The sequence below is a fragment of the Schistocerca nitens genome, chromosome 7, assembly GCF_023898315.1.
Source record: "Schistocerca nitens isolate TAMUIC-IGC-003100 chromosome 7, iqSchNite1.1, whole genome shotgun sequence".
NCBI lineage: Eukaryota > Metazoa > Arthropoda > Insecta > Orthoptera > Acrididae > Schistocerca > Schistocerca nitens.
The window spans coordinates 151,588,302-151,609,782 of NC_064620.1; the positions used below are offsets into that span (position 1 = coordinate 151,588,302).

Here is a 21,481-nt window from a genome sequence, read left to right on the forward strand (position 1 = left end):
CGTCTTATTTCCACATTTGTTTCCACCAAAAAAAATCCTATTCAAGCATGCTTTCTGTATATATATATGTTCACATATTTCTTACCTCATTATTTATTTTCCATTATCTTACTTCATCATTTATTTCCAAGAAAATCCTACCTAAACCTGTTGTCCCTAAACCCTACTTTTTTTTTGGTTCATATCCTATTTCAAAATACTGTTTTGGCCAAAACATTTTCTTATAGATTTTCAATGTATTTCTTCCAATTCATCATAGTTAGTTTCTTATATAGTCTACCCCCTCTTAAGCTAACTTAAATCTACTGAGCTCAGATATATATACCAAGGGACGAGGCAATGCAGCATCACATAAAACAATTAATATAAACAGCAATGAAAAAAAAACGCAGATTTGCGAAGCAAGCAGTATTAAGAAATTAGCAAAGCAATTGTAATATTACAACTAATCTAAGGCAATGTGCAGCAAACAATAAAAATATAAAAATAAATCATTAGTAAAACTGGCTTAACAGAATAATACAAAATCAAATTCAATAACACTATGCCTGGCAAACAGCAGCAACTTATACCTAAATATGACATAGCTCAAGCAGAAAAAATAGTACACTAAAGATAACAATGCAGATAAGGGAAATGTATAATCACATCTTAATGTCTAAGTAATTAAAGTGGTGCACCACAAAAACTAATTCTACAAAAAATTACTCAGTAGTTGAAAAGAAAATTATGTATGCAGTTCCTGGTATTAGTCCCTTCTTATTGTTCTTTCCATTCCAAGAGCTCCTTTTTCGAAGAATGTGGATTACAAAATTATTATTTAATAGATCTGCAGACAGAAAATATTTATATTAGTACATCTATAAAATTTTATTTTAACCAGTGCTGCAGTGCAGCTAGAAACTAGATATTAAACAAAATGGGCAAAGCAAGGCGTGAAACGTCATTCACTAGCCATATGGCATTTCTCTCAATTAGCACGACAATAGCCGTGAAATGTTGCGATGCTTTCTACAAAGGAACGTCAATAGCGATTATAATGGCCTCTTTTTTCTTCTACCTGTGCCGCTGGAAGGCTAATGGTTTTTTTTTGTTCGGGCGGCTGTCGCCCAGGTGTCTGACACAGCTGTGTGCCCACGACGTATTACGTGCTGGTGGTCACTTAACTTTCGTACGGAAATATTTACGACAGCAGTTTCCGCTACAATGGCAGTCTTAAATAAAAATATTTCACAGGTCAAGAATTAGCGTTGCAAACCTGTAAAAACAAAATCCCATGAATATAACAGTGTCCAAAAAATTTTCGTCGGCATTGTGATACATTCACGCATTTACACACATTTCATAATTCTAAAAGTACGATTCTCGGTTTCCAACATACGTCTTCACAAGGCAGAGTTCCTAACCGCTACTCATTACTCCTTACCTTATTACACATATACAAATTCGTCGACGCTTCTTCAATACTTCATCATTAGATACATAGCATAATCAAATTCTTCATATAACATTAGCTTACTAATCATAAACATACCTCAACAACATAATACACATCGTCGTCGTAAAAAATAACATCATAACACCTCAGTCAAATCTCAAAATCGTCGTAGCTTCCTCCAATAGTTTCAAAACCTAAAAAAAATTCTCTGCTCATTTCAAAAGTGTCATCTGCCTCAAACGTACTTTAAAATCATGATTCCATACCAAACACATCATTCAAAGCTCACATTGTATCACAATGGTTCCAAAAAAATATGAACAGTTTACAAAGTACAGACAAAATACAATTTCATACGTATGAAGTTATTCAACTGTGTAATTACGTAAACATCTGTCACTGACGTAGTAAAAAAAATGTTTGTCTCTCTCAGTTAAATGATCTGATAGCTGTGTAATACTGTGTTGGAGAAATATGGTACCGATGTGTAAAGTTGTATAAGCAAATACCATATTAGCTAGGGTTCCTTGTGGTTGCCACACACATGGTACACAAAGTAAGCGTGTACCCCCCTGAGGATTAATGTAATTATACCCTCAGGTGTTACAGATTACAGCAATGGAATGAAATATATCTCGGAAAACTTTCTTTGTAATTCAAAAATCTTTAAAAATAAATGTTTGAAGTACAAAATTAATCACTCAAATACGTGTCCTGTAGCGCTAAACTGTGCGTCATGTTGTAAGATAATCTCTGTGGAAGTGTCGTAGTTATCGTCCTCCGAAAGCTAAGTTCTGCAGAAGTCAATGTACTTACCTGATGATACACAAAAGTGAAATGCTTTGCGTATAGATATCTTAGTTATTACGCTTATTGTTGTGATGAAGAAAGTATTGTGCTGTAACGTATTGTTGTGCTACGGAAAAGGCTGCCTCATTGTTGCTATACCACAAAAGTTACTACTAAAACATGTTTTTCTTTCCTGAAGAATTCAGAAAACTGTGCAGATATAAAACAGATACACCGCAAAAGCAACAAGATGAATTGTGTCACACATTAGTAGCGTCGTGATAAAATCGTGTAGCTGTCACATAAACTAACCACTGTGTCATCTGGTATCTCACAGAAAGTACTTTAAACCCAGAATGTATTTTCAAGTAAACCAAAATGTTGCATTAAAAAAAAAAAGCAGATTATCTTTCAATAAACGGTTTTACGTGTGAAATGTGGTGTAATCCTTTACTCTTCATAGTACGCAGACTTTCAACTGAAAAGCAATTGTCATGTTTTATACGTCGGTAAAGAATGCTGGAATTTTTTTCAAGGCTAGCGTCTTATGTTATTTTTCTCGGAGCCAGCGGGCGCACGCGGCTGCCTGCTGTGCGAGTCATTGTCTGTCTCTTTGTTGCCGCGCGCCGTTATTGGGATTAGGAGACCTAACTTCTACAAATTCATCGTGACGAGAGGGCCCTGCCCTGTTTAAATCCCGCCAGTTCTGATGCAATTCAGGTCTGTCGTTATGATCACATCGTCTGTCATCATGTTGGTAGTTCCTGTAGTTTCTTTCTTGTCGGTTAAGTGATGGGGAATTTCTCCCTGAATCGTAACTGCGCGCTGGACCGTTGCGTCTAAAGTTATTCTGTCTCCCGTAATAATAATTATTTTGGTTCCCATATTGTCTGTTTCTCTGATTATCTCTGTGATAGTCATTACCGCGGAGAGGTGATCTTTCCCTGTAATTATTACGACTCTGCCAACGGTTGTTATACGGGTGGTGTCTGTTTCGGTCACGATTTGTGTTGTGAGAATAGCCTTGTCGCGTCCAGTTATTATTTCTTTCATCGCGGAATTGCGACGGATGTGATCTGTAATTGTTGTGCTCCTGCGTTCCGCGATTGTCAGTGTCAATTTCCAGTTCTTGTAACAGTCCCTGAAAAGCTTCAATGTCGTCTTTGCAACGTCCTGCCAAAATAGTATGTCGTAAATGTTCAGGTAATTTGATTAAGCAAATGCGGATGAGTTCTGAGGGGCTGTATGGGTTTGACAGGTACTGATTCTTGTGCAACATGTCTTCAAAATATTTCACAAGACTGGAGAATTCAGATTGTTCGAAATGTTTCATCATTATGATGCCATGTTTTACTCGGTCTTGTGTGGTTTGAGACCAATATGCTGAGAGGAAGGCATGGTAAAATTCTCCTTCACTATGACAATCGTGAATGACCGAACGCATTCTTACAGCTGGTTCATTCTCTAAATAGCCACACATAAATTCTAATCTGTGTTCTAATGACCAGTTGGGGGGAAAACAATGAGAGAATTGATCGAGCCACGCTTGTGGATGAATGTCGTTGGCAGAATTCTTAAACGTTTTGAATTTACGTGTAGTAATGAACAGCTTATAGTCAAAGTCATCATGTCGGCGAGTCGCATATCGCTCATTGTTAGGTCGTGTCGGCCGTTCCATCTCAAAATTCGGTGCGCATTGCCAGTTTCTTTCATAACTTCCGAAATGCCCTGTGTTATTATTTTGTGGCTGTTCCGTATTTCTAAGTCCCTCTTCCCGTGTTGGGGCGCGAGTGTCCTCTGAAATACGTAATTCTTGTATTACCTGTGTCAGCTGATCTTGTACTTCGCGGATTTCTCTTTTGTACTGTGTATTGATTTGATTTTGATTTTGTTTGAATTTTCTAATTTGTTCATACTCTTCTGTGTCAGTGAAGGCTACAGGTCTTGTGCCATTCAGATCATCATCTACCTTTGTAGATAAGTTAGTGACCTGATCCGAAAGTTCGCCTACTTTCTCCGATAGTGAACACATTTCCTCAGTGTGTTTTTCTGAACCAAGTTTCAGAGTGTCCATTTGTGTTGAAATCGAATCTACTGTGTCCTTCAAGTTTTCCTGAGTTTTTGCAAGTTGCATAACCGAATCGGTAGATGCAACTGAGTCAAATTTAGCTTGCAAGGTCTCATGATTTTCATGAACAGTAGTTTGCAGTTCTTTTATGGCTGCTTCGTGATTCTGTAGTGCATTTTCATGACGCGAAAAAATAGGTTGGAAATGCTCACAAATTTGTGTTTTTACGTCATTACAGACTTTTTGACATTTCGATTCAATGTGATGTAACTCATTAGTTAAATCCTCACGTGTTTGTTCAAGTGTGGTGTCTAACTTTTTGAGATTTTGTTCCACTGTGTCTAACTTTCGAAGATTTTGTTCCATTGTGTCTAACTTTTGAAGCTTTTGTTGTGTTTGTCCCATTTGTTGTATTAATTGTAATAACAATGCACTGGTGTCTGGAACATGTTCCTCAGTGCTTTTCGGCAGTGAATTTGCACCGGAAACATTCACATTTTGACAAGCAGAAAATGTGTCTTGACTTATTTGAGAAAACGGTGAGGATCCAAAATCTGAATCTACAGCATTTGCGAGATTGTTTCCTGTCGTTTCGGATTCCTGAGGCGAGCTGTCGCCGACCGATCGATCGATAATGCTTCCCTGTTCTCTAATTGTTTCGCTGTCTACACCATTGTTTGCAGCCCGCTCCATTTCTCTATGCACAGCTACCAAATTATTACTTTGAACATCTGTTAATTCATTACACAGTGGTGCTGGCAAGCTACGCTCGTCGTCACTATTATTTCTCAGTTTGCTTTGGAGCCTAGTGTTACGTTTTTCACACGTCATTATTGTCACAGTATTTCACACGACAACACAGAAAAACACAATTTGAAGAGCAAAAATAAGAGAACACATTAACATAACACTGAGAATAATATCTAGTTAATTGCAGCTGCCAAATACTTGGTGCAAATCTACATGCATGCCACAACTGTTTTACTGTACAACAATGAAAAACTACAACTACAAAGGAAATTCTCTCTATAATTACGCGCTAGCAATAAACAAAATCTACACTAATTACACAAACTACAAGGAAAAAATCAGAAGATTCCAGTGAGGTATCCTCGGCTAAGGGTCGACATATGAAACGTCCCCTTTTGAACAATATACACGACTGTCCTTAACCTGACACACAATATTTTTTTTTTTTTTAGCGCAACGCAATCTGACTTTCAAAATCTCTAGAAGAGAATGGCCCTGACTAACATTAAACTATCTCTTTCACAAATCACTTACCTCACAAAAATCTTCGCTGCTCAAGCTACTGCAATACAGCGAGCGCCACTACTGCCAGCTAAATAAAAGATTCAAACTATGGAAGGCACTAACTACTGATAGGGATAGTTAGCAAATGAAAGATATTAATAGAGAACAAACAATGTATTTACCTTGATATCATGACAAATTACAAAACTGCGCCATCTCTCTCGCCACATCCACCACTGCTGGCGGCACACCTCCAACTGCCCAACGCTACGCGCTGTTCACAGCCAGCTGCCTAACACTACAATGGTTGAGTATTACAACAATGCAAAGCAGCCACAGACTGCACACGGCACAGCCGGTGATTTTCATACAGAGGTGGCGTTACTAATAAAAAAACCTAAACAGCCTACTTACATCAGTTACAACAGTTTTTAGCAAATAACCGGGTAAAAAAACGGCGGTGGTGGTAATTTTTTGTTTGTTTTTTCATTAAACTTAAAAAAACGGCAATATTTATCAGTAAAAGTTCCATTGCTTTTAAAATATTGCGTTATTACAGAAAATGGAAAAAGCCATCAGTCCTCTTAAATAATAACAACGCAGACAGAGACGAGCAACAAACACATGACGTAAGAATTGGAGCAGTACTGCCGAGAAAGATGTATCTGTCGTCGTCTGGCGTGTGCTAGTAGACGGTACGCGTCTGCGTGCTGTAAGCAGGCTTCCCCCCCCCCCCCCTCCCTTCTCCCACCCCCAACTGGTATATACGGTAGTTTTCCTCGATGTCGTCGCTGATCATCTGTTGTTATTACAGAATGGTGCCAACCGTAGTCGGCAAGTATTTTACAAAGTTGGCAGCAATGAAGTACTATGCTCCAATTGCTTTAACCCTTTCCGATATTCTGGCTACAATTGTGTACATTAACTTTTACTGTGTCTTCGCTGCAACAGAAGTATTTTTTTTTCCAATGGAAACCTGATGTACAAATTTGTGAATGTTCAGCCCCTTCATTATTCGCAAGTGCCGCCAACTGTTGGGCATCACTATGAATCAGCAAGTCAATGCAGCAGCTCGTGGCCACCAGAAAATGCGGACGTGGATGGTTCACTATCTTCTACTGTATAATTGAATATTGTTATTTTCTGTGATAATTACTTGGTTCCAATGGCTCTGAGTACTATGGGACTTAAAATCTGAGATCATCAGTCCCCTAGAATTTAGAACTACTTAAACCTAACTAATCTAAGGACATTACACACATCCATGCCCGAGGCAGGATTCGAACCTGCGACGGTAGTGGTCGCGCGGTTCCAGACTGAAGCGCCTAGAACCCCTCGGCCACCATGGAAGGCATGATAATTGCTGAATGACCATGTTACTATTCATTACGCCGGTCGAAGTGGCCGTGCGGTTAAAGGCGCTGCAGTCTGGAACCGCAAGACCGCTACGGTCGCAGGTTCGAATCCTGCCTCGGGCATGGATGTTTGTGATGTCCTTAGGTTAGTTAGGTTTAACTAGTTCTAAGTTCTAGGGGACTAATGACCTCAGCAGTTGAGTCCCATAGTGCTCAGAGCCATTTGAACCATTTTTGAACTATTCATTACGATAGAGAATTTTTCGTAGTTAGTTATTTTAGTCTATGAGCTGAAGCCGAGTGTACGAGGCGTGATCAAAAAATTTCGGAACTTTGTCCATAAAATTTTTCTACCCTTACCTTTTTCTTACTGTGCATGGTCTCCTCCGAAATACTCTCTTCCACAATTTATACACCGCTTCCAACGCCGTTTCCACCTCCGGAAGCAGTCTAGGTAGACCTCTTGCTGGATCGCGCGAAGCACCGTCTGTGAATTTTCTTTTATCTCGTCTATCGTTGCAAAGCTTCGTCCTTTCAGCGGAGTTTTCAACTTTGGAAATAATAAAAAAAAAACCGCAGGGGCCAGATCTGGAGAGCACAGCGGATGAAGCAGCATAGTGATTTCGTTTTGTGTCCAATAAGCACGCACCAACAGGGATGAATGTGTGGGTGCGTTATTGTGATGCAAGAGTCACGAATTGTCCGCCACATTTCTGGTCGTTTCCTTTTACCATTTTCTTGGAGGCGTCGCAACACGCCCCGATAGTACCACTGACTAACGGCTTTTCCCTGTGGCACAAATTCAAGATGTACTAATGCTTCAAAGTCAAAGAGAACTATCAGCATAGCTTTGACATTTGACCTGACCTGACGAGCTTTTTCTTGAACCTTTCCCGACCTATTGTGAAGTCTGATGACGCTTGGTCCCAACTTCATAACCGTAGACCGACGTCTCATCACCAGTTGTGATTCTCTTACAGAACTCTCGCTCTCATTTGCGCGATCCAAAAGCTCTTCACAGATTCCGAAGCGAAAGTCTTTCTGGTCTTGACTCATGAGCCGTGGGACGAACTTGGCGGCAACACGTTGCAGTCCAAGATGTTGTGTCAGGATTAAATGACATGATCCACCTGAAATGTTACATTCTTCTGCAATATCTTGGGCAGTCAGTCTTCGATTGGCAAACACAATTTCGTTGACATTCCTGACAGAAGCGTCGTCGGTAGACGTCTAAGAGCGTCCTGAACGAGAGTCATCTTTAACTTTCCGTCCGGCCATTTTTAAATCGTTTCAACCATTCGCACCACCGAGTACTGCTTCGGCACTCATAACCGTAGGTTTCCTGCATCATTTGGTGTGTCTCTGTAGAGGTTTACTTGAGTTTCACTCAAAATTTAATGCAGACGCGTTGCTTCTCTAACTCTCCTACTTTGAAATTCGTAAACTGTGCGACACAACGTTCTACTCAATACAGCACAGAGCAATAACTAACAGACATACAAAAATGAAACTTCCAGCAGTTACACATTAAACACAAGCATGTGCAGAGATGCCAACCTCATTTCGCTCCAATACACCTCTGGCGCGAAATTACGAATGTTCCGGAATTTTTTGAACATGCCTCGTACAAAGTATGTTCTGAAAACGGGTACATGTCTTTATATAAATCTTGCATCTAAAATCATTTAAAAAATAACCTACGAGCAGTGCCACATTAAGAACAATTTTCTTTCTTCCAGAAAAAATTCAAGGCTGAAAGGGTTAAAATATTAAGGCTTTATGTGCTATTCCTATAAAATAAAAGAGAAAGGAACTTACGGCAGCAATAATAAATTAAAAACGTAACAAGTCATTCACAGTTTGATAAAAATAGAAAGTAGCTGATCTGCCGCCTGGGTGTGCATAATATGACTTTCTCCGTGTTGCTCTTGGAAACGGACAATTTAACATAAGTTTTCAGTCTGTTCGGTATCTATTTTTATTACTACAAATAATAGCAATAAAAAACCGAAAATTGGTGATTTCAGAAACCGTTTACTTTGAGCGGTTTTAACAGTCAGTTTAAACTGGAGATGAAAAAAAGAACAATAGAGCCGAAAACCGCTTGTTTCAGCAATAACCGTCGTCCCTACTTCTAATTCAGATCCTTATAAACATCCAAGAAAAAGACCATTCTCTTTCGTTTGTGGGTTTACCCTGATGCATTATTTCCAATGATATGCTCAGGCCTTGTACCCTACTGATTTTCATGTGCTGCGTTTTATCGAAATTCTGTGACATCCATTTGCGGAAAACTAGTTATTAATTTTCAAGAAAATATTACTCACATTTTCAGTGCAGTTACTCCGTTAGGCGTGATTATAATACTAGCATTGTCAGTAACCAGTACTATTTCTTCTTCTTGGATATACGACAAGAATAAGAGCAGACCCAATGTCGAACCCTGTAGAACACCCATATCATTGAAAGTACACCTATAGTGTTAAAAGTACCGCCAATAGGGACAACTACGCCGCTTTTATTTATTTTCTTTAAATTACTGTATGAACTGATATGTACGAAAATGCCCAAGAACCGTTATAATTCATTAACCCTAATCCCTAGTTCCATAATTTATGGAAACATAATAAATTAAGAGAACATTTATGCGATAAAAATTTGCAAATAGCGATGACAAAGTTACCAGAGAAACGGGGCAACGTTGTCAACTGTATTAAAACAAGCGTAAGTCACAAAAAATGAGAGAAAACGTAGTTAAAACTATGAAAATTTGAAAGACGGGTAGGTATAAAAATATTCACAACATTAAAATAGTAAGCTTTAAATCTACAACATTCAGACTTGAAAGGAGATTCTGAAAGTTTCATCAGAAAAGGTAAAATCTGCCCAGTTTACATTATAAGGAGGCAAATAATGTCTTGCACATTGAATAAAGTTTCGGCAGGCATGTTTAGGAACTAAAAACGTTTCTCTTAGTTTGTTGTTCGAAGATATGACACCTTGAACTCTCAATCTCCAAAGAAGAGACAATGACTTCTTTGAAGTTCTCGTCTTCTTCGTCATTACTCAACGCAGTCGGGCTCCTTGGTGTCTTTGAAGACAAACACTAAATTTCATTTGTGATGGTTATAAGCCGACTGCTACGGATTCCAATTGCCTTTCCAATTTTCATTTCCGTATGAACCATTGCAGGGATAGCAAAATATACGTAATATCGTCGCCATTTTGATACCTATGGACTCCTAGCTCGGCCGTGATGTGTCTTGACATTTGGAAACGTGTAAAACAAAATAAAAACGCACGCTCTAAAAGATATTACGGAAAATGTTGAAAAGAATATGAAATTCTAGGTTGGCAAAGTTATCCCATTTCTTCTAAAGTTCCTAGTGCAGCTCTGGCAGTAGTCCTTTTAAACCTAAACGCGACGACTAAAAGCGATTCTGAAGCACAATTATATGTTATATTAAGAAAAACAAGCAGCTCTTACTTAGATGTGAATTAATGAGCAGATGAAACACTTTTGTAGACAACCAAAAAGTCTTCGCTCCAAGTCGAGAGGAAGAACATCGTTAAAAATTGGAAATCCCTGACAACGTAGAAAACACACAGGAAGGCCATTGTTAAATGTCTGCTGCGTGCAGTGCAAATAGTGACGACTCTGTTAGGTCAGGAATTCGGTAGAGTTTCAAATATAATGTTTTCGAAAACCGGGAAAGCTGCCCACCCGGAAAAGATGCCCAAGTGGAGCTTCGGTTCGCGAACATTTTTTCTCCACAAGCGACGTACTGGTACCATTTGGCATTCCCTTCCCTATCCTCCCGACATTGGTTAATGTCGGGAGGAGAGGGGAGAGGGTTCCAAATGGTACCGTTACGTCGCTTCTGTGGAAAAAATGTTCGTGCCTTTTCTTGCCATTTAACTCGTGTCATAAATACACTAGATAGTAGCGTTCACGCTTGTTGCATGGTGGGCAAAGGTAAACTGATAAGAATGTCCGTGAAATGGTATCAGATGAAAATATCTGCACTAAGTTGTGAGCCACGAGACACATGAGATTCAACGAGCAGCAGCAACGAGCATTCTTCCTGAGCATCTTCTTTTATCGTAGAAACTGGCTTTGATGTCTATGCTGGTGCCAATCTATTTGTATGATCCTTCCTAGAAATGTGATACCTTGCATCTGCCTTACCGCTCTAAGGTACTGAAATGTAACAGCTACAAATCTCACACATCGCTTCCTGATCCATACATCCTTTCTTTACAAAAGACCACTCTTTCGTGTAATCATCCGAAATCGTGGCGGGATGTCGGGAAAAGGAGGTCCATAACGGTTACGATCTCCATACATCAGAATGGGTGGCAACCCTAGACAATACATTTAACTATTTTGCAGTATACACGGTAAGGACAGAAAAGCTGAAGAGCTCTGCTTGCACGTCGATGTCAATCAGATTCTTCATCTCATACAAAAACGACTGTCGTTAATGCCCGCTAGTTGAGAGAATTTCTTAACCTTTGGGTTCCTTTAAAAAGAAAAATGACATCGAAGACAGGCCACCTAAAATAATTTTAGATTTTCGGTTGTCCGATCAGGAAATTTACTTCGTGTTTCTGCAGTCAAACTTGGTTCTGTTTGGAAAAAAATATAAAAATCGTGGAGAAGAATAAAGTCTCGATAATTGAAATAAGAAATATAATAATCGACACTCAAAGTTGTATGAAAGGAAGGAAGATTGCCAATTTTATTGCCATGGCAAACCACGATGAATTTGAACAAATTAAAGAATGAGAACCCTAACCACGAAAAAATTGATTTCGAAATTTGGAGAAAAGAATGGGCTATTTCTATTAATAAATACCAAGTATTTGATTGCATGATGGAATCTGAAACCGCAGTTTGCGTGATGATTGAAAACACAATTATATAACTGACTAAAACTGGTTCAAATGGCTCTAAGCACTATGGGACTTAACATCTGAGGTCATCAGTCCCCTAGACTTAGAACCAACTACTTAAACCTAACTAACCTAAGGACATCACACACATCCATGCCCGAGGTAGGATTCGAACCTGTGACAGCAGCAGCGCGGTTCCGGACTGAAGCGCCTAGAACCGTTCGGCCACAGGGGCCGGCACTAAAACTGATGTGAAAATTTCAGGCGACACTTGTTTTCACTAATATAGGTATCTGAAGAGCTTTTTAGAGACTAGGCTGACTATGTCTCCATGGAAGAAAGGTGGTTTTACTTCCTTAAGGAAACGAAAAATCATGAACATTTGTGCCACTTGCTAAAATTATGGGGGTATTTGTTTTCTATTCCCGCACACAACAGTATTTTCGCTGATGTTGGCTCAGTGTACTGATGAAAGAAATCGACTGCTGCCAGGGACTGTAGAATCAATCTTACAGTGCCAGTCTACATGCTGACTCGCACAGAGTTTTGTAAATACGTTAAAGGAAAAAAAAAGACATGCTGAAAAAGGTGAAATCGTCCGAAAAATATTATGTACCAGCTACTTCTGCTGCACGAAGTTCCATATAAATGTGTTCCAAATAAAAATTAATCATATTAAATAAATTTTTACTTTATTTGTATACCCCCATCTCAGAGTGTCCCGACATGGTCGCAGCTAGATATGACAACTCAAGTCTTGTCGGGACGAGAAAGTCCATTACGGTGACGGTCCCGATACATCGGGACGGAGCCAACCCTGTATGTAACGAAACATTTGACAACCAGAAAACTTTCTGGCAAGAGCACTCACCGCAGTGACAGTATATTCAGGTGTGCCTTCAGCCAGATAACAAGAGTAGAGAACGCAGGAAAATCATATGAAGTAAGTGATATGTACCCGTACAATCTATATGTTTACTCGGCGGAGGATTTTGCTTCTTATTGTGTCTGGCAATAAACGAAGCTGCAATTCAGTTCATAGAGTATAGCATATCGAAAGGGGACAGTGGTCCAGCGAAGAAAACGCATCCAGGACCTTTTAGGGGGGCGCCAGGCTTCAGTGCCGCAAGCGTGTAAGCGCAGACGCTCATTTATGATTTGCCAACATCGTGGTCAGTTGACAGAAACAGGACCGGACTTTTTCGTAGATCAGGTAGGCCGAAACGGGGAACCGCTGGACCTCAACCGGCACTTGAACTTGCAGTAGACGTGGTCACACATATAGAAAAAGAGAATAGCATATAATCTGAAAAGTAGGTGACCAACAGACAGCAGCACTGTTGCTAGCGGTTCGATTCCAGGCGGGGTCAGAGATTTTCTCTGCCTCGTGATGACTGGGTGTTGTGTGCTGTCCTTAGGTTAGTTAGGTTTAAGTAGTTCTAAGTTCTAGGGGACTGATGACCATAGATGTTAAGTCCCATAGTGCTCAGAGCCATTTGAACCATTTTTGTTGCTAGCGTAGTAGGTAGGGTTCATTGTTGAGTTCATTTGGACGCCGATTGTTAATGTCACTGCCGCGACTGCTATAATGGTTGTGTTTCGCTCGATTCGTGTTCAAGTTGTCAGCTTTGGTTTTATATGTTCTCATTGCGTGTGTGTGTCAGCTACTCGTTTTTAAAATGTAACCTATCCGACACCAAAAACGGCGTGAAGAAGCTAAGTGAAACAGAAAACTACAGAACGAAAAAAGTAAGTACCGTACAAGTAAAAGATTTGGGGATTAATTGCGGAGCCCTTGTCATGTTTCTTTCAAGTAATACCGTTATTGTTTACCACTCTTTAATAAGGAATCTTGCGTTTTCAAGGCAACAAAAAATGTATCAAATCATAAAACGTGGGAAGTTGAAAAGGAACTTTTGCGTGTGTGGGGAAAGGGAGGCAGCCCCGGGCCTACGATAATTCCGAGCCGGGGCAAAAACTTGATAGCGCCCCTTCCCCCGCCCCCCTCCAGCGTTTTCTAAAATGTGTTCATTTTCTAGCACGCATCTTTCTGAAGAGTTTGATGTATAAAACATAATTATATGCTTGAGGAAATGTAATACATGTTATGTGGTCTTAAGTGTGCTGAAGTGCAGTGCCACGGCTCTTCACGCAGCATTCTTACATCGCACGTCACTCTATTTCGCTCTGTGGAATTCAAAGGTGTATATTTTGCAATGGAATTTATCAAACCTATATTCAGGACAGAGGAAATTAAAATGTCATTTTGTGCATCTCCTACTCCCAGTCGGCCGGTTTGGCATCCAACCCCCCCCCCCCCCCCAAGTAAAACAAAAAAAAAACTCACACTTAATACTGGGTGGGATTATTCGTGACCGGGGGAATAAAAACTCTTCAGGAAATTTGCACCCTTTATTGCCTCTTAGCTAATAACTTTCTCTTTTGCGTGACATAAAATTAAATAAAGGAAACAAAAAACCAGTAAAGATAATCCTTACGTCCCAGCATTTGTTGCTCTCTAATCTTGCTACAGCTTTACATGGCGTGCTTTCCTCTCTGCGAAGGAATCTATTACCTCACCAAAGTTCGTCAAACGTTTTGCTACATGAAAAATCAAATTGTCGTCTAATACTGAAAAAGCTGTTAACACGAATAGTACCCAAGACTGGTCTGCTTTCTCGATTTGATTATGTCTATTTTGTCACTGTCTGCTAGGTAAAACGAAATAGGCCTTTCTAGTATTGCAGCAGTTGTAACACACGCCAAATAACCGAGACTGTTTAGCCACAAATGATCAATCTAATATACCTGATTTATATAAATAGCAGGACGGAATGTAATTCACGAAGTACCAATATCAAAATGCCTATTGGCCTACAAGAAAAAAGTTTTATCTTAAGAAATATTTTCACATTTCATTCATATGCTCCAGTTTCTCGACCATGAGATCGTAAAGTAATAGTAGTACGAAACTTTTATATAAATTTGGAATCGTCATATTCTTCCATATGATATGTGTGCTGTCCCCGTTTCTTCTCCTTCCTAGTTCTAACAGACACTCTTGTCATCACTAATTCTGTAGGCGCTTCAGTCCAGAACCGCGCTGCTGCTACGGTCGCAAGTTCGAATCCTACCTCGGTCATGGATGTGTGTGATGTCCTTAGGTTAGTTGGGTTTAAGTAGTTCTAAATCTAGGGGACTGATGACCTCAGACGTTAAGTCCCATAGTGTTTAGAGCCATTTGAACTAACTCTGTAACTATACCTGCCATTGTCAAAATTTATACTCTGTTTATCTTAACTAACCCTGCCAGAATCACCGGTTTAGTTATCCCGCGTTTATTGCCCGGTTAGACGTTATTACGTGTTCGTACAATGCATTTGCCGCGCTAGTAGTGTAGCGATCTGACAAAAATTTTCTATCAAAATTTCATTTTCTTGGATACGCCGAGAAGATAACATGCAATCTTTCTTACATGTTATTTCCATTCTAGTAGTATGAATCTATGGATTTCGCTAATAATTATAACAACGCTAATCTTTCGCACAGCCAGTTAACCACATAAACAGACAGCGATTGGTTTCTTTGGCTTAGCTCTTAGAGCCCCGTCCCCTTTTGTCTGCGGGAAAGTTTATTTCTAGATGCGATGGGGATTCCCATGGCAGAGACATCACGTACTCTGTGCATAATTCAAACATCAACTTGCGATTCGTTCAGAAATCAATTTAGAATGCGTTCAAAAATGTTCAAAACAAACAGTGATGCTTTAAAAATCATATCAACAATCGATAGACTAACGTGCACTGGATTCTAGGCGCTTTGTGAAACAAGTTTTTTTCCTTCAATAATATGAACTTGGCGTCCCCTAAAATTGCCGTCCGGAGCAGATACTCCGGTTTGTTAAAAGAGTAGGGAGCGGACAGCCAAATTACAGTCATTTTGCGCTGAAGTTGGAGTCTACCTCGAAATTTGATGTACAATACAATGTCTCAGACCTTGGGCAAGTATATATCAATACATTCAGTAATGTTTTCGAAAATAAAAATAATCATAAGGATATTTTGCTCATTCAAGAGTATAAGGAAGAAAGAATATTGGGTTAATATGGTTGCTTGCTACTTTTTTTTTTTTTAAGTGATCAAAAGCAACAAGGGGTACAAAGAATACACATCGACATATTAACGATATGTACTATAGAATGTATTGAGGTTCCCTCTTGTGAAGCACACATATAGATATCAGTTGTTGTGTTTGAATTTCCGTACTGGTGCCCGTTAAATGAGAACAGTGCCCGGAGGTTAGGTTTTTCAGATCAGAGTTATGATGTATGCCAGATAATCCATAAAAAGGTGCGATTATAGTTACGTTATATAATCTCTCTCTCTCTCTCTCTCTCTCTCTCTCTCTCTCACTCACACACACACACACACACACACACAGAAGTTTTTATAACGAAAAGTGTGTTAAATGTGGCGAAGTACGAGAAGAGATATCAGACCACACTACGGATTTATGTGATACAACAGCATTTATTTTCGCACTCACACTCGGTGGTTTCGCCAACTCAAAATCAGAGCATAACCTTCCAACCAAATGTAGACCTCGGGTTACAGTACATATTAGACTTTCACCTCAACGAATATTTTAGGAGGTGGCGGGGGGAGTGTATATGGAGAGATCACAAATGGTTTTACTTACCAGGGTATCCTAATTATTTCAGTGGGAATACAGTACAAGCAAGAGGCCGAGGTGGACAGTTGAGGTGGAGGTCAAAATCTTGGAAGTTGGGTTGAGTAGGACCAAGTGAAGCAAATGGGAGAGAAGTTTTTGAGGTTCTGGATGAATGTGGATAGGGTGCCCCCACCTTTGATCCAGATAGCATAGATGTCATAAATGAATCTGAACCAGGTGAGAGGTTTAGGATTCTGGGTGTTTAGGAAGGATTCCTATAGATGGCCCATGAATAGGTTGGCATAGGATGGTGCCATGTGGGTGCCCATAGCTATTCCTCAGATTTGTTTGTAGGTAATGCCTTCAAAGGAGAAGTAATTGTGGGTGAGGATATAGTTGGTCATGGTGACTAGGAAGTAGGTTGTTGGTTTGGAATCCATTGGGCACTGGGAAAGGTAGTGTTCAATAGCGGTAAGGCCATGGGCATTAGGAATGTTAGTGTGTAGGGAAGTGGTATCAACAGTGACAACCAGGGACCATGTGATAAAGGGACAGTAACTGTGGAGAGACAGTGGAGGAAATGGTTGGTGTCTTTTATATAGGAGGGTAGGTTCCGGGTAATAGGTTGAAGGTGTTGCTATATGAGAGCAGAGATTCTCTCAGTGGGGGCAGAGTAACCGGCCACAATGGGGCATCCTGAATGGTTAGGTGTATGGACTTTAGGAAGCATGTAGAAGGTAGGAGTGCAGGGAGTCGTAGGGGTGAGTAGAGAGATGGACTCCCAGGAGAGGTTCTGGGATGGGCCTAAGGATTTGAGTAGTGACTGGAGATCCTGCTGGATTACTGGAATGGGATCACTGTGGCAAAGGTTTGTAGGTGGGAGTATCTGACAGCTGGAAGAGCCCTTCCACCAGGTAATCCTTGCGGTTCAGAACAACACAACAGTGGTGAAGCCGTTGTCCGCATGCAGAATTGTAAGGTCAGGATCAGTTTTTAGATGATGGACTGTGGTTCTTCCTGCAGATGTAAGGTTAGTCTGCATGTTGAGGGATTTGGGAAATGGTGGTGAGGCAAGATATGAGATTAGGAAAGGTTAGGAAACTCTGGAAAGTTAACATGGGGTGGTTTGGGGGCGGTGGGGTGGATCACGGTTGGATGGAGGAGTGATCTGAATTAGGCAAGGTTCAATATTGGTCTTTGGTTGAGTCTGATTGGTAGGGTTGGTGGCGAAAAAGTGTTTCCACTGTAGGGACAGGGAGAAGGTCTTTAACAATTCCTGCATGATTGAATTTTGGAGTGGGGCAAAAGATGAGGCCTTGGGAAAGGACTGATATTTCTGTGGAGTAAGGCTTCTGGAGGAAAGGTTCATGACTGTGTTGTGGGTGTGTTTAGGTTCTGGATTCTGTGTGGTGGTGGCAGGGAGTTTTGCGGGGTGGGGTAAGTGTAGTGCCAGCCAGGGTTTGTTAGCTATGAGGGGTCATGGGGGAGGTTGTTGTAAAGGCGGTGGACAGTGGTACACCAAGGTGGGAACAGGAGGTGAGCATGATGGAGAGCTTTCTGAGGTGGCATCATGCATGTTGCTCAGGTTCCTGCGGGGAAATAGTTTCAGTGTGTGTCTGTTGTGCCTATCTGTGACTCAGCATCTCCATTATAAATTTCCTTCAGATAGAAAAAATTCTGTCTACAAATTGCTTGTGTAAAGCTAAGCTTGTCCTTTGCTCACACAGTATTCTGAAAAACATGGATGAAGGGCAACAAGCAGGTTCCTCTTAGACTTCCTGAAAGCTTTTGACACACTGTGCCACTGCAGACTGCAAACAAAGATCAGAGCATACGATATAGGTCTTAAGTAATAGAATGCGGTAAGTTGTCCTATATGGCAAATGATTGTTAGAGGCAAGTGTATAGTTAGGTGTGCCCCAGGAAAATGTGAGAGGTGTGCTCTTGTTCTCTATAGTCTATAGATAAACTATCTGATGGATTGGGTGAATAGCAACCTGCCATTGTTTGCTGATGATGCTATAGTGTACAGGAAAGTTTCTTTGGTGAGCAATTGTAGGAGGGTATAGGACAACTTAGACAGAATTTCTATTTGGTATGATGGATGGCAGCTTGCTCTAAATATAGAAAAAGATAAGTTAATGAAGATTGGTAGTAAAAGGAAGCCTCTAATATTTGGATACAGTCTTAATGGTGTGCTTCTTGATACAGCCGTATAAGTGAAATATATAGGCAAAACAACAGGAAGCAATATGAAATGGAATGAGCACATAAGGATGGTAGCAGATAAGGCAAATGGTGTACTTCAGTTCAGCACATGGAAAGTGTAGCTCATCTATAAAGACCACTTATACAGGGTGTTACAAAAAGGTACGGCCAAAGTTTCAGGAAACGTTCCTCACACATAAATAAAGAAAAGATGTTATGTGGACATGTGTACGGAAACGCTTAATTTCCATGTTAGAGCTCATTTTAGTTTTGTCAGTATGTACTGTATTTCCTCAATTCACCGCCAGTTGGCCCAATTGAAGAAAGGTAATGTTGACTTCGGTGCTTGTGTTGACATGCAACTCATTGCTCTACACTTCTATCATCAAGCACAGAAGTACGTAGCATCAACAGGTTACTGTTCATCACGAACGTGGTTTTCCAGTCAGTGCAATGTTCACAAATGCGGAGTTGGCAGATGCCCATTTGATGTATGGATTAGCACGGGGCAATAGCCGTGGCGCGGTACGTTTGTATCGAGACAGATTTCCAGAACGAAGGTGTCCCTGCAGGAAGACGTTCGAAATAATTGATCAGCGTTTTAGGGAGCACGGAACATTCCAGTCTATGACTCGCAACTGGGGAAGACCTAGAACGACGAGGACACCTGCAATGGACGAGGCAATTCTTCGTGCAGTTGACGATAACCCTAATGTCAGTGTCAGAGAAGTTGCTGATGTACAAGGTAACGTTGACCACGTCACTGTATGGAGGGTGCTACGGGAGAACCAGTTGTTTCCGTACAATGTAGAGCGTGTGCAGGCACTATCAGCAGCTGATTGGCCTCCACGGGTACACTTCTGCGAATGGTTCATCCAACAATGTGTAAATCCTCATTTCAGTGCAAATGTTGTCTTTACAGATGAGGCTTCATTCCGTGATACATTCGTTCCTTTTCATGTGTGTCAGGGCGCTGATGACCTCGATGTTGAGCGCCCATAAACCCCAACACACACACACACACTCATTCCGTGATCAAATTGTAAATTTTCACAATCAACATGTGTGGCCCGACTAGAATCTGCACGCAATTGTGCAATCACGTCATCAACACAGATTTTCTGTGAACGTTTGGGCAGGCATTGTTGGTGATGTCTTGATTGGGCCCCATGTTCTTCCACCTACGCTCAATGGAGCATGTTATCACGCTTCTCAACAACAGATTCGGTGACCGATGGATTGGTAGAGGCAGACCAATTCCATGGCCTCCACACTCTCCTGACCTCAACCCTCTTGACTTTCATTTATGGGGGCATTTTAAAGCTCTTGTCTACGCAACCCCGGTACCAAATGTAGAGACTCTTCGTGTTTGTATTGTGGATAGCTGTGATACAATATGCCATTCTCCAGGGCTGCACCAGTGCATCTGGGATTCCATGCGACGGATGGTGGATGCATGTATCCTCGCTAACAGAGGACATTTTGAACATTTCCTGTAACAAAGTGTTTGAAGTCATGCTGGTACGTTCTGTTGCTGTGTGTTTCCATTCCATGATTACTGTGATTTGAAGAGAAGTAATAAAATGAGCTCTACCATGGAAAGTAAGCGTTTCCAGACACATGTCCACATAACATATTTTCTTTCTTTGTGTGTGAGGAATGTTTCCTGAAAGTTTGGCCATACCTTTTTGTAACACCCTGTAGAACACTAGTATGATCCATTCTTGAGTGCTACTCGAGTGTTTGGGCTCCCCACCAGGTCAGAATTAAAGGAAGACAGCGAAGAATTTCGTATGCATGGTGTTAGATTTACTACTAGTAGGTTTGATCATCACATGAGTGTTACTTAAATGCTCCATGATACTCAAATGGTAATCCCTGGAAGGAAGATGACATTCTTCTCGTGAAATAGTGTTCAGAAAATAGTAGAGAACCAGGATTTCCGTTGACTGCAGAATGATTCTCCTGCTACCCATGTACATTTCACACAAGGACAATGAAAACAAGATTAGAGGAATTAGCGCTCATATGGAAGCATATAGACAGTCATTTCTCTCACACTCCATTTGCAAATGGAACAGGAAAGAGAATGGCTAGTAGTGATACAAATTACCCTCTGCTATTCAGTGCGTGGTGGCTTGTGGATTTTGTATTTAGATGTAAATATAGCCTGTAGTATACACATTTGGGTATTACTTCAAGACATATATGGTTGATGAGCTATGAGGCTTTTGTTGTCTGTTTGTGGTTGTGTTGTGGTTACAGCCGTGCAGTGCCCTCCGCCTGACAACCCTGGCAACGGGAAGGCGATCTACACATCCTGCTCCTACAATTCGGTTGTCACGTACGAGTGCAAGGATGGATACACACTTGTAGGGGAGCCAACACGTAGGTGTGGAGCTGACAAGAAGTGGACTGGGGAGCAACCAGAGTGCAAAGGTAAGTCTGGACTAGCTATGCATCAGAGTGTTTTGTGCTTCTCATCTTCGAAACGCATGCTGTGATGATGCAAAATGGCATGAAAATCAGAACTGGATCTCGCTGTAGTGTCATACAATCAGTAGTGCTCTTTTGAAGATGTAAGGACAATAGCAGAAATTAGGATACGTCAATAATAAAACTGAGATCCGTGAAGTATGCTGGGCTCTTAACAAGATTAATTTTTTTGAAAGCAAAGGAAATAACTGTAGTTTATGGACTAGATGTGTAAAAATGATGTATATATGAATGGGAAGACTGATTTTTTTAGAATTTAATATCAGATGATACAAAATTATATGAGAGGAGCAGGGTGTGAATAAA

At 40.6% G+C, this 21,481-nt stretch overlaps 1 protein-coding gene across 1 annotated transcript in view; it reads left to right on the forward strand.

Moving 5' to 3' along the window:
* LOC126195511 (sushi, von Willebrand factor type A, EGF and pentraxin domain-containing protein 1-like) overlaps positions 1-21,481 on the forward strand; it is a 436,314-nt gene that overhangs the window by 139,964 nt on the left and 274,869 nt on the right. Inside the window, exons 3-4 of the mRNA XM_049934138.1 lie at positions 2,300-2,316; positions 20,953-21,118. Of these exons, the coding sequence (XP_049790095.1) occupies positions 2,300-2,316; positions 20,953-21,118 (183 nt within the window). The remainder of the gene's footprint in view (positions 1-2,299; positions 2,317-20,952; positions 21,119-21,481) is intronic.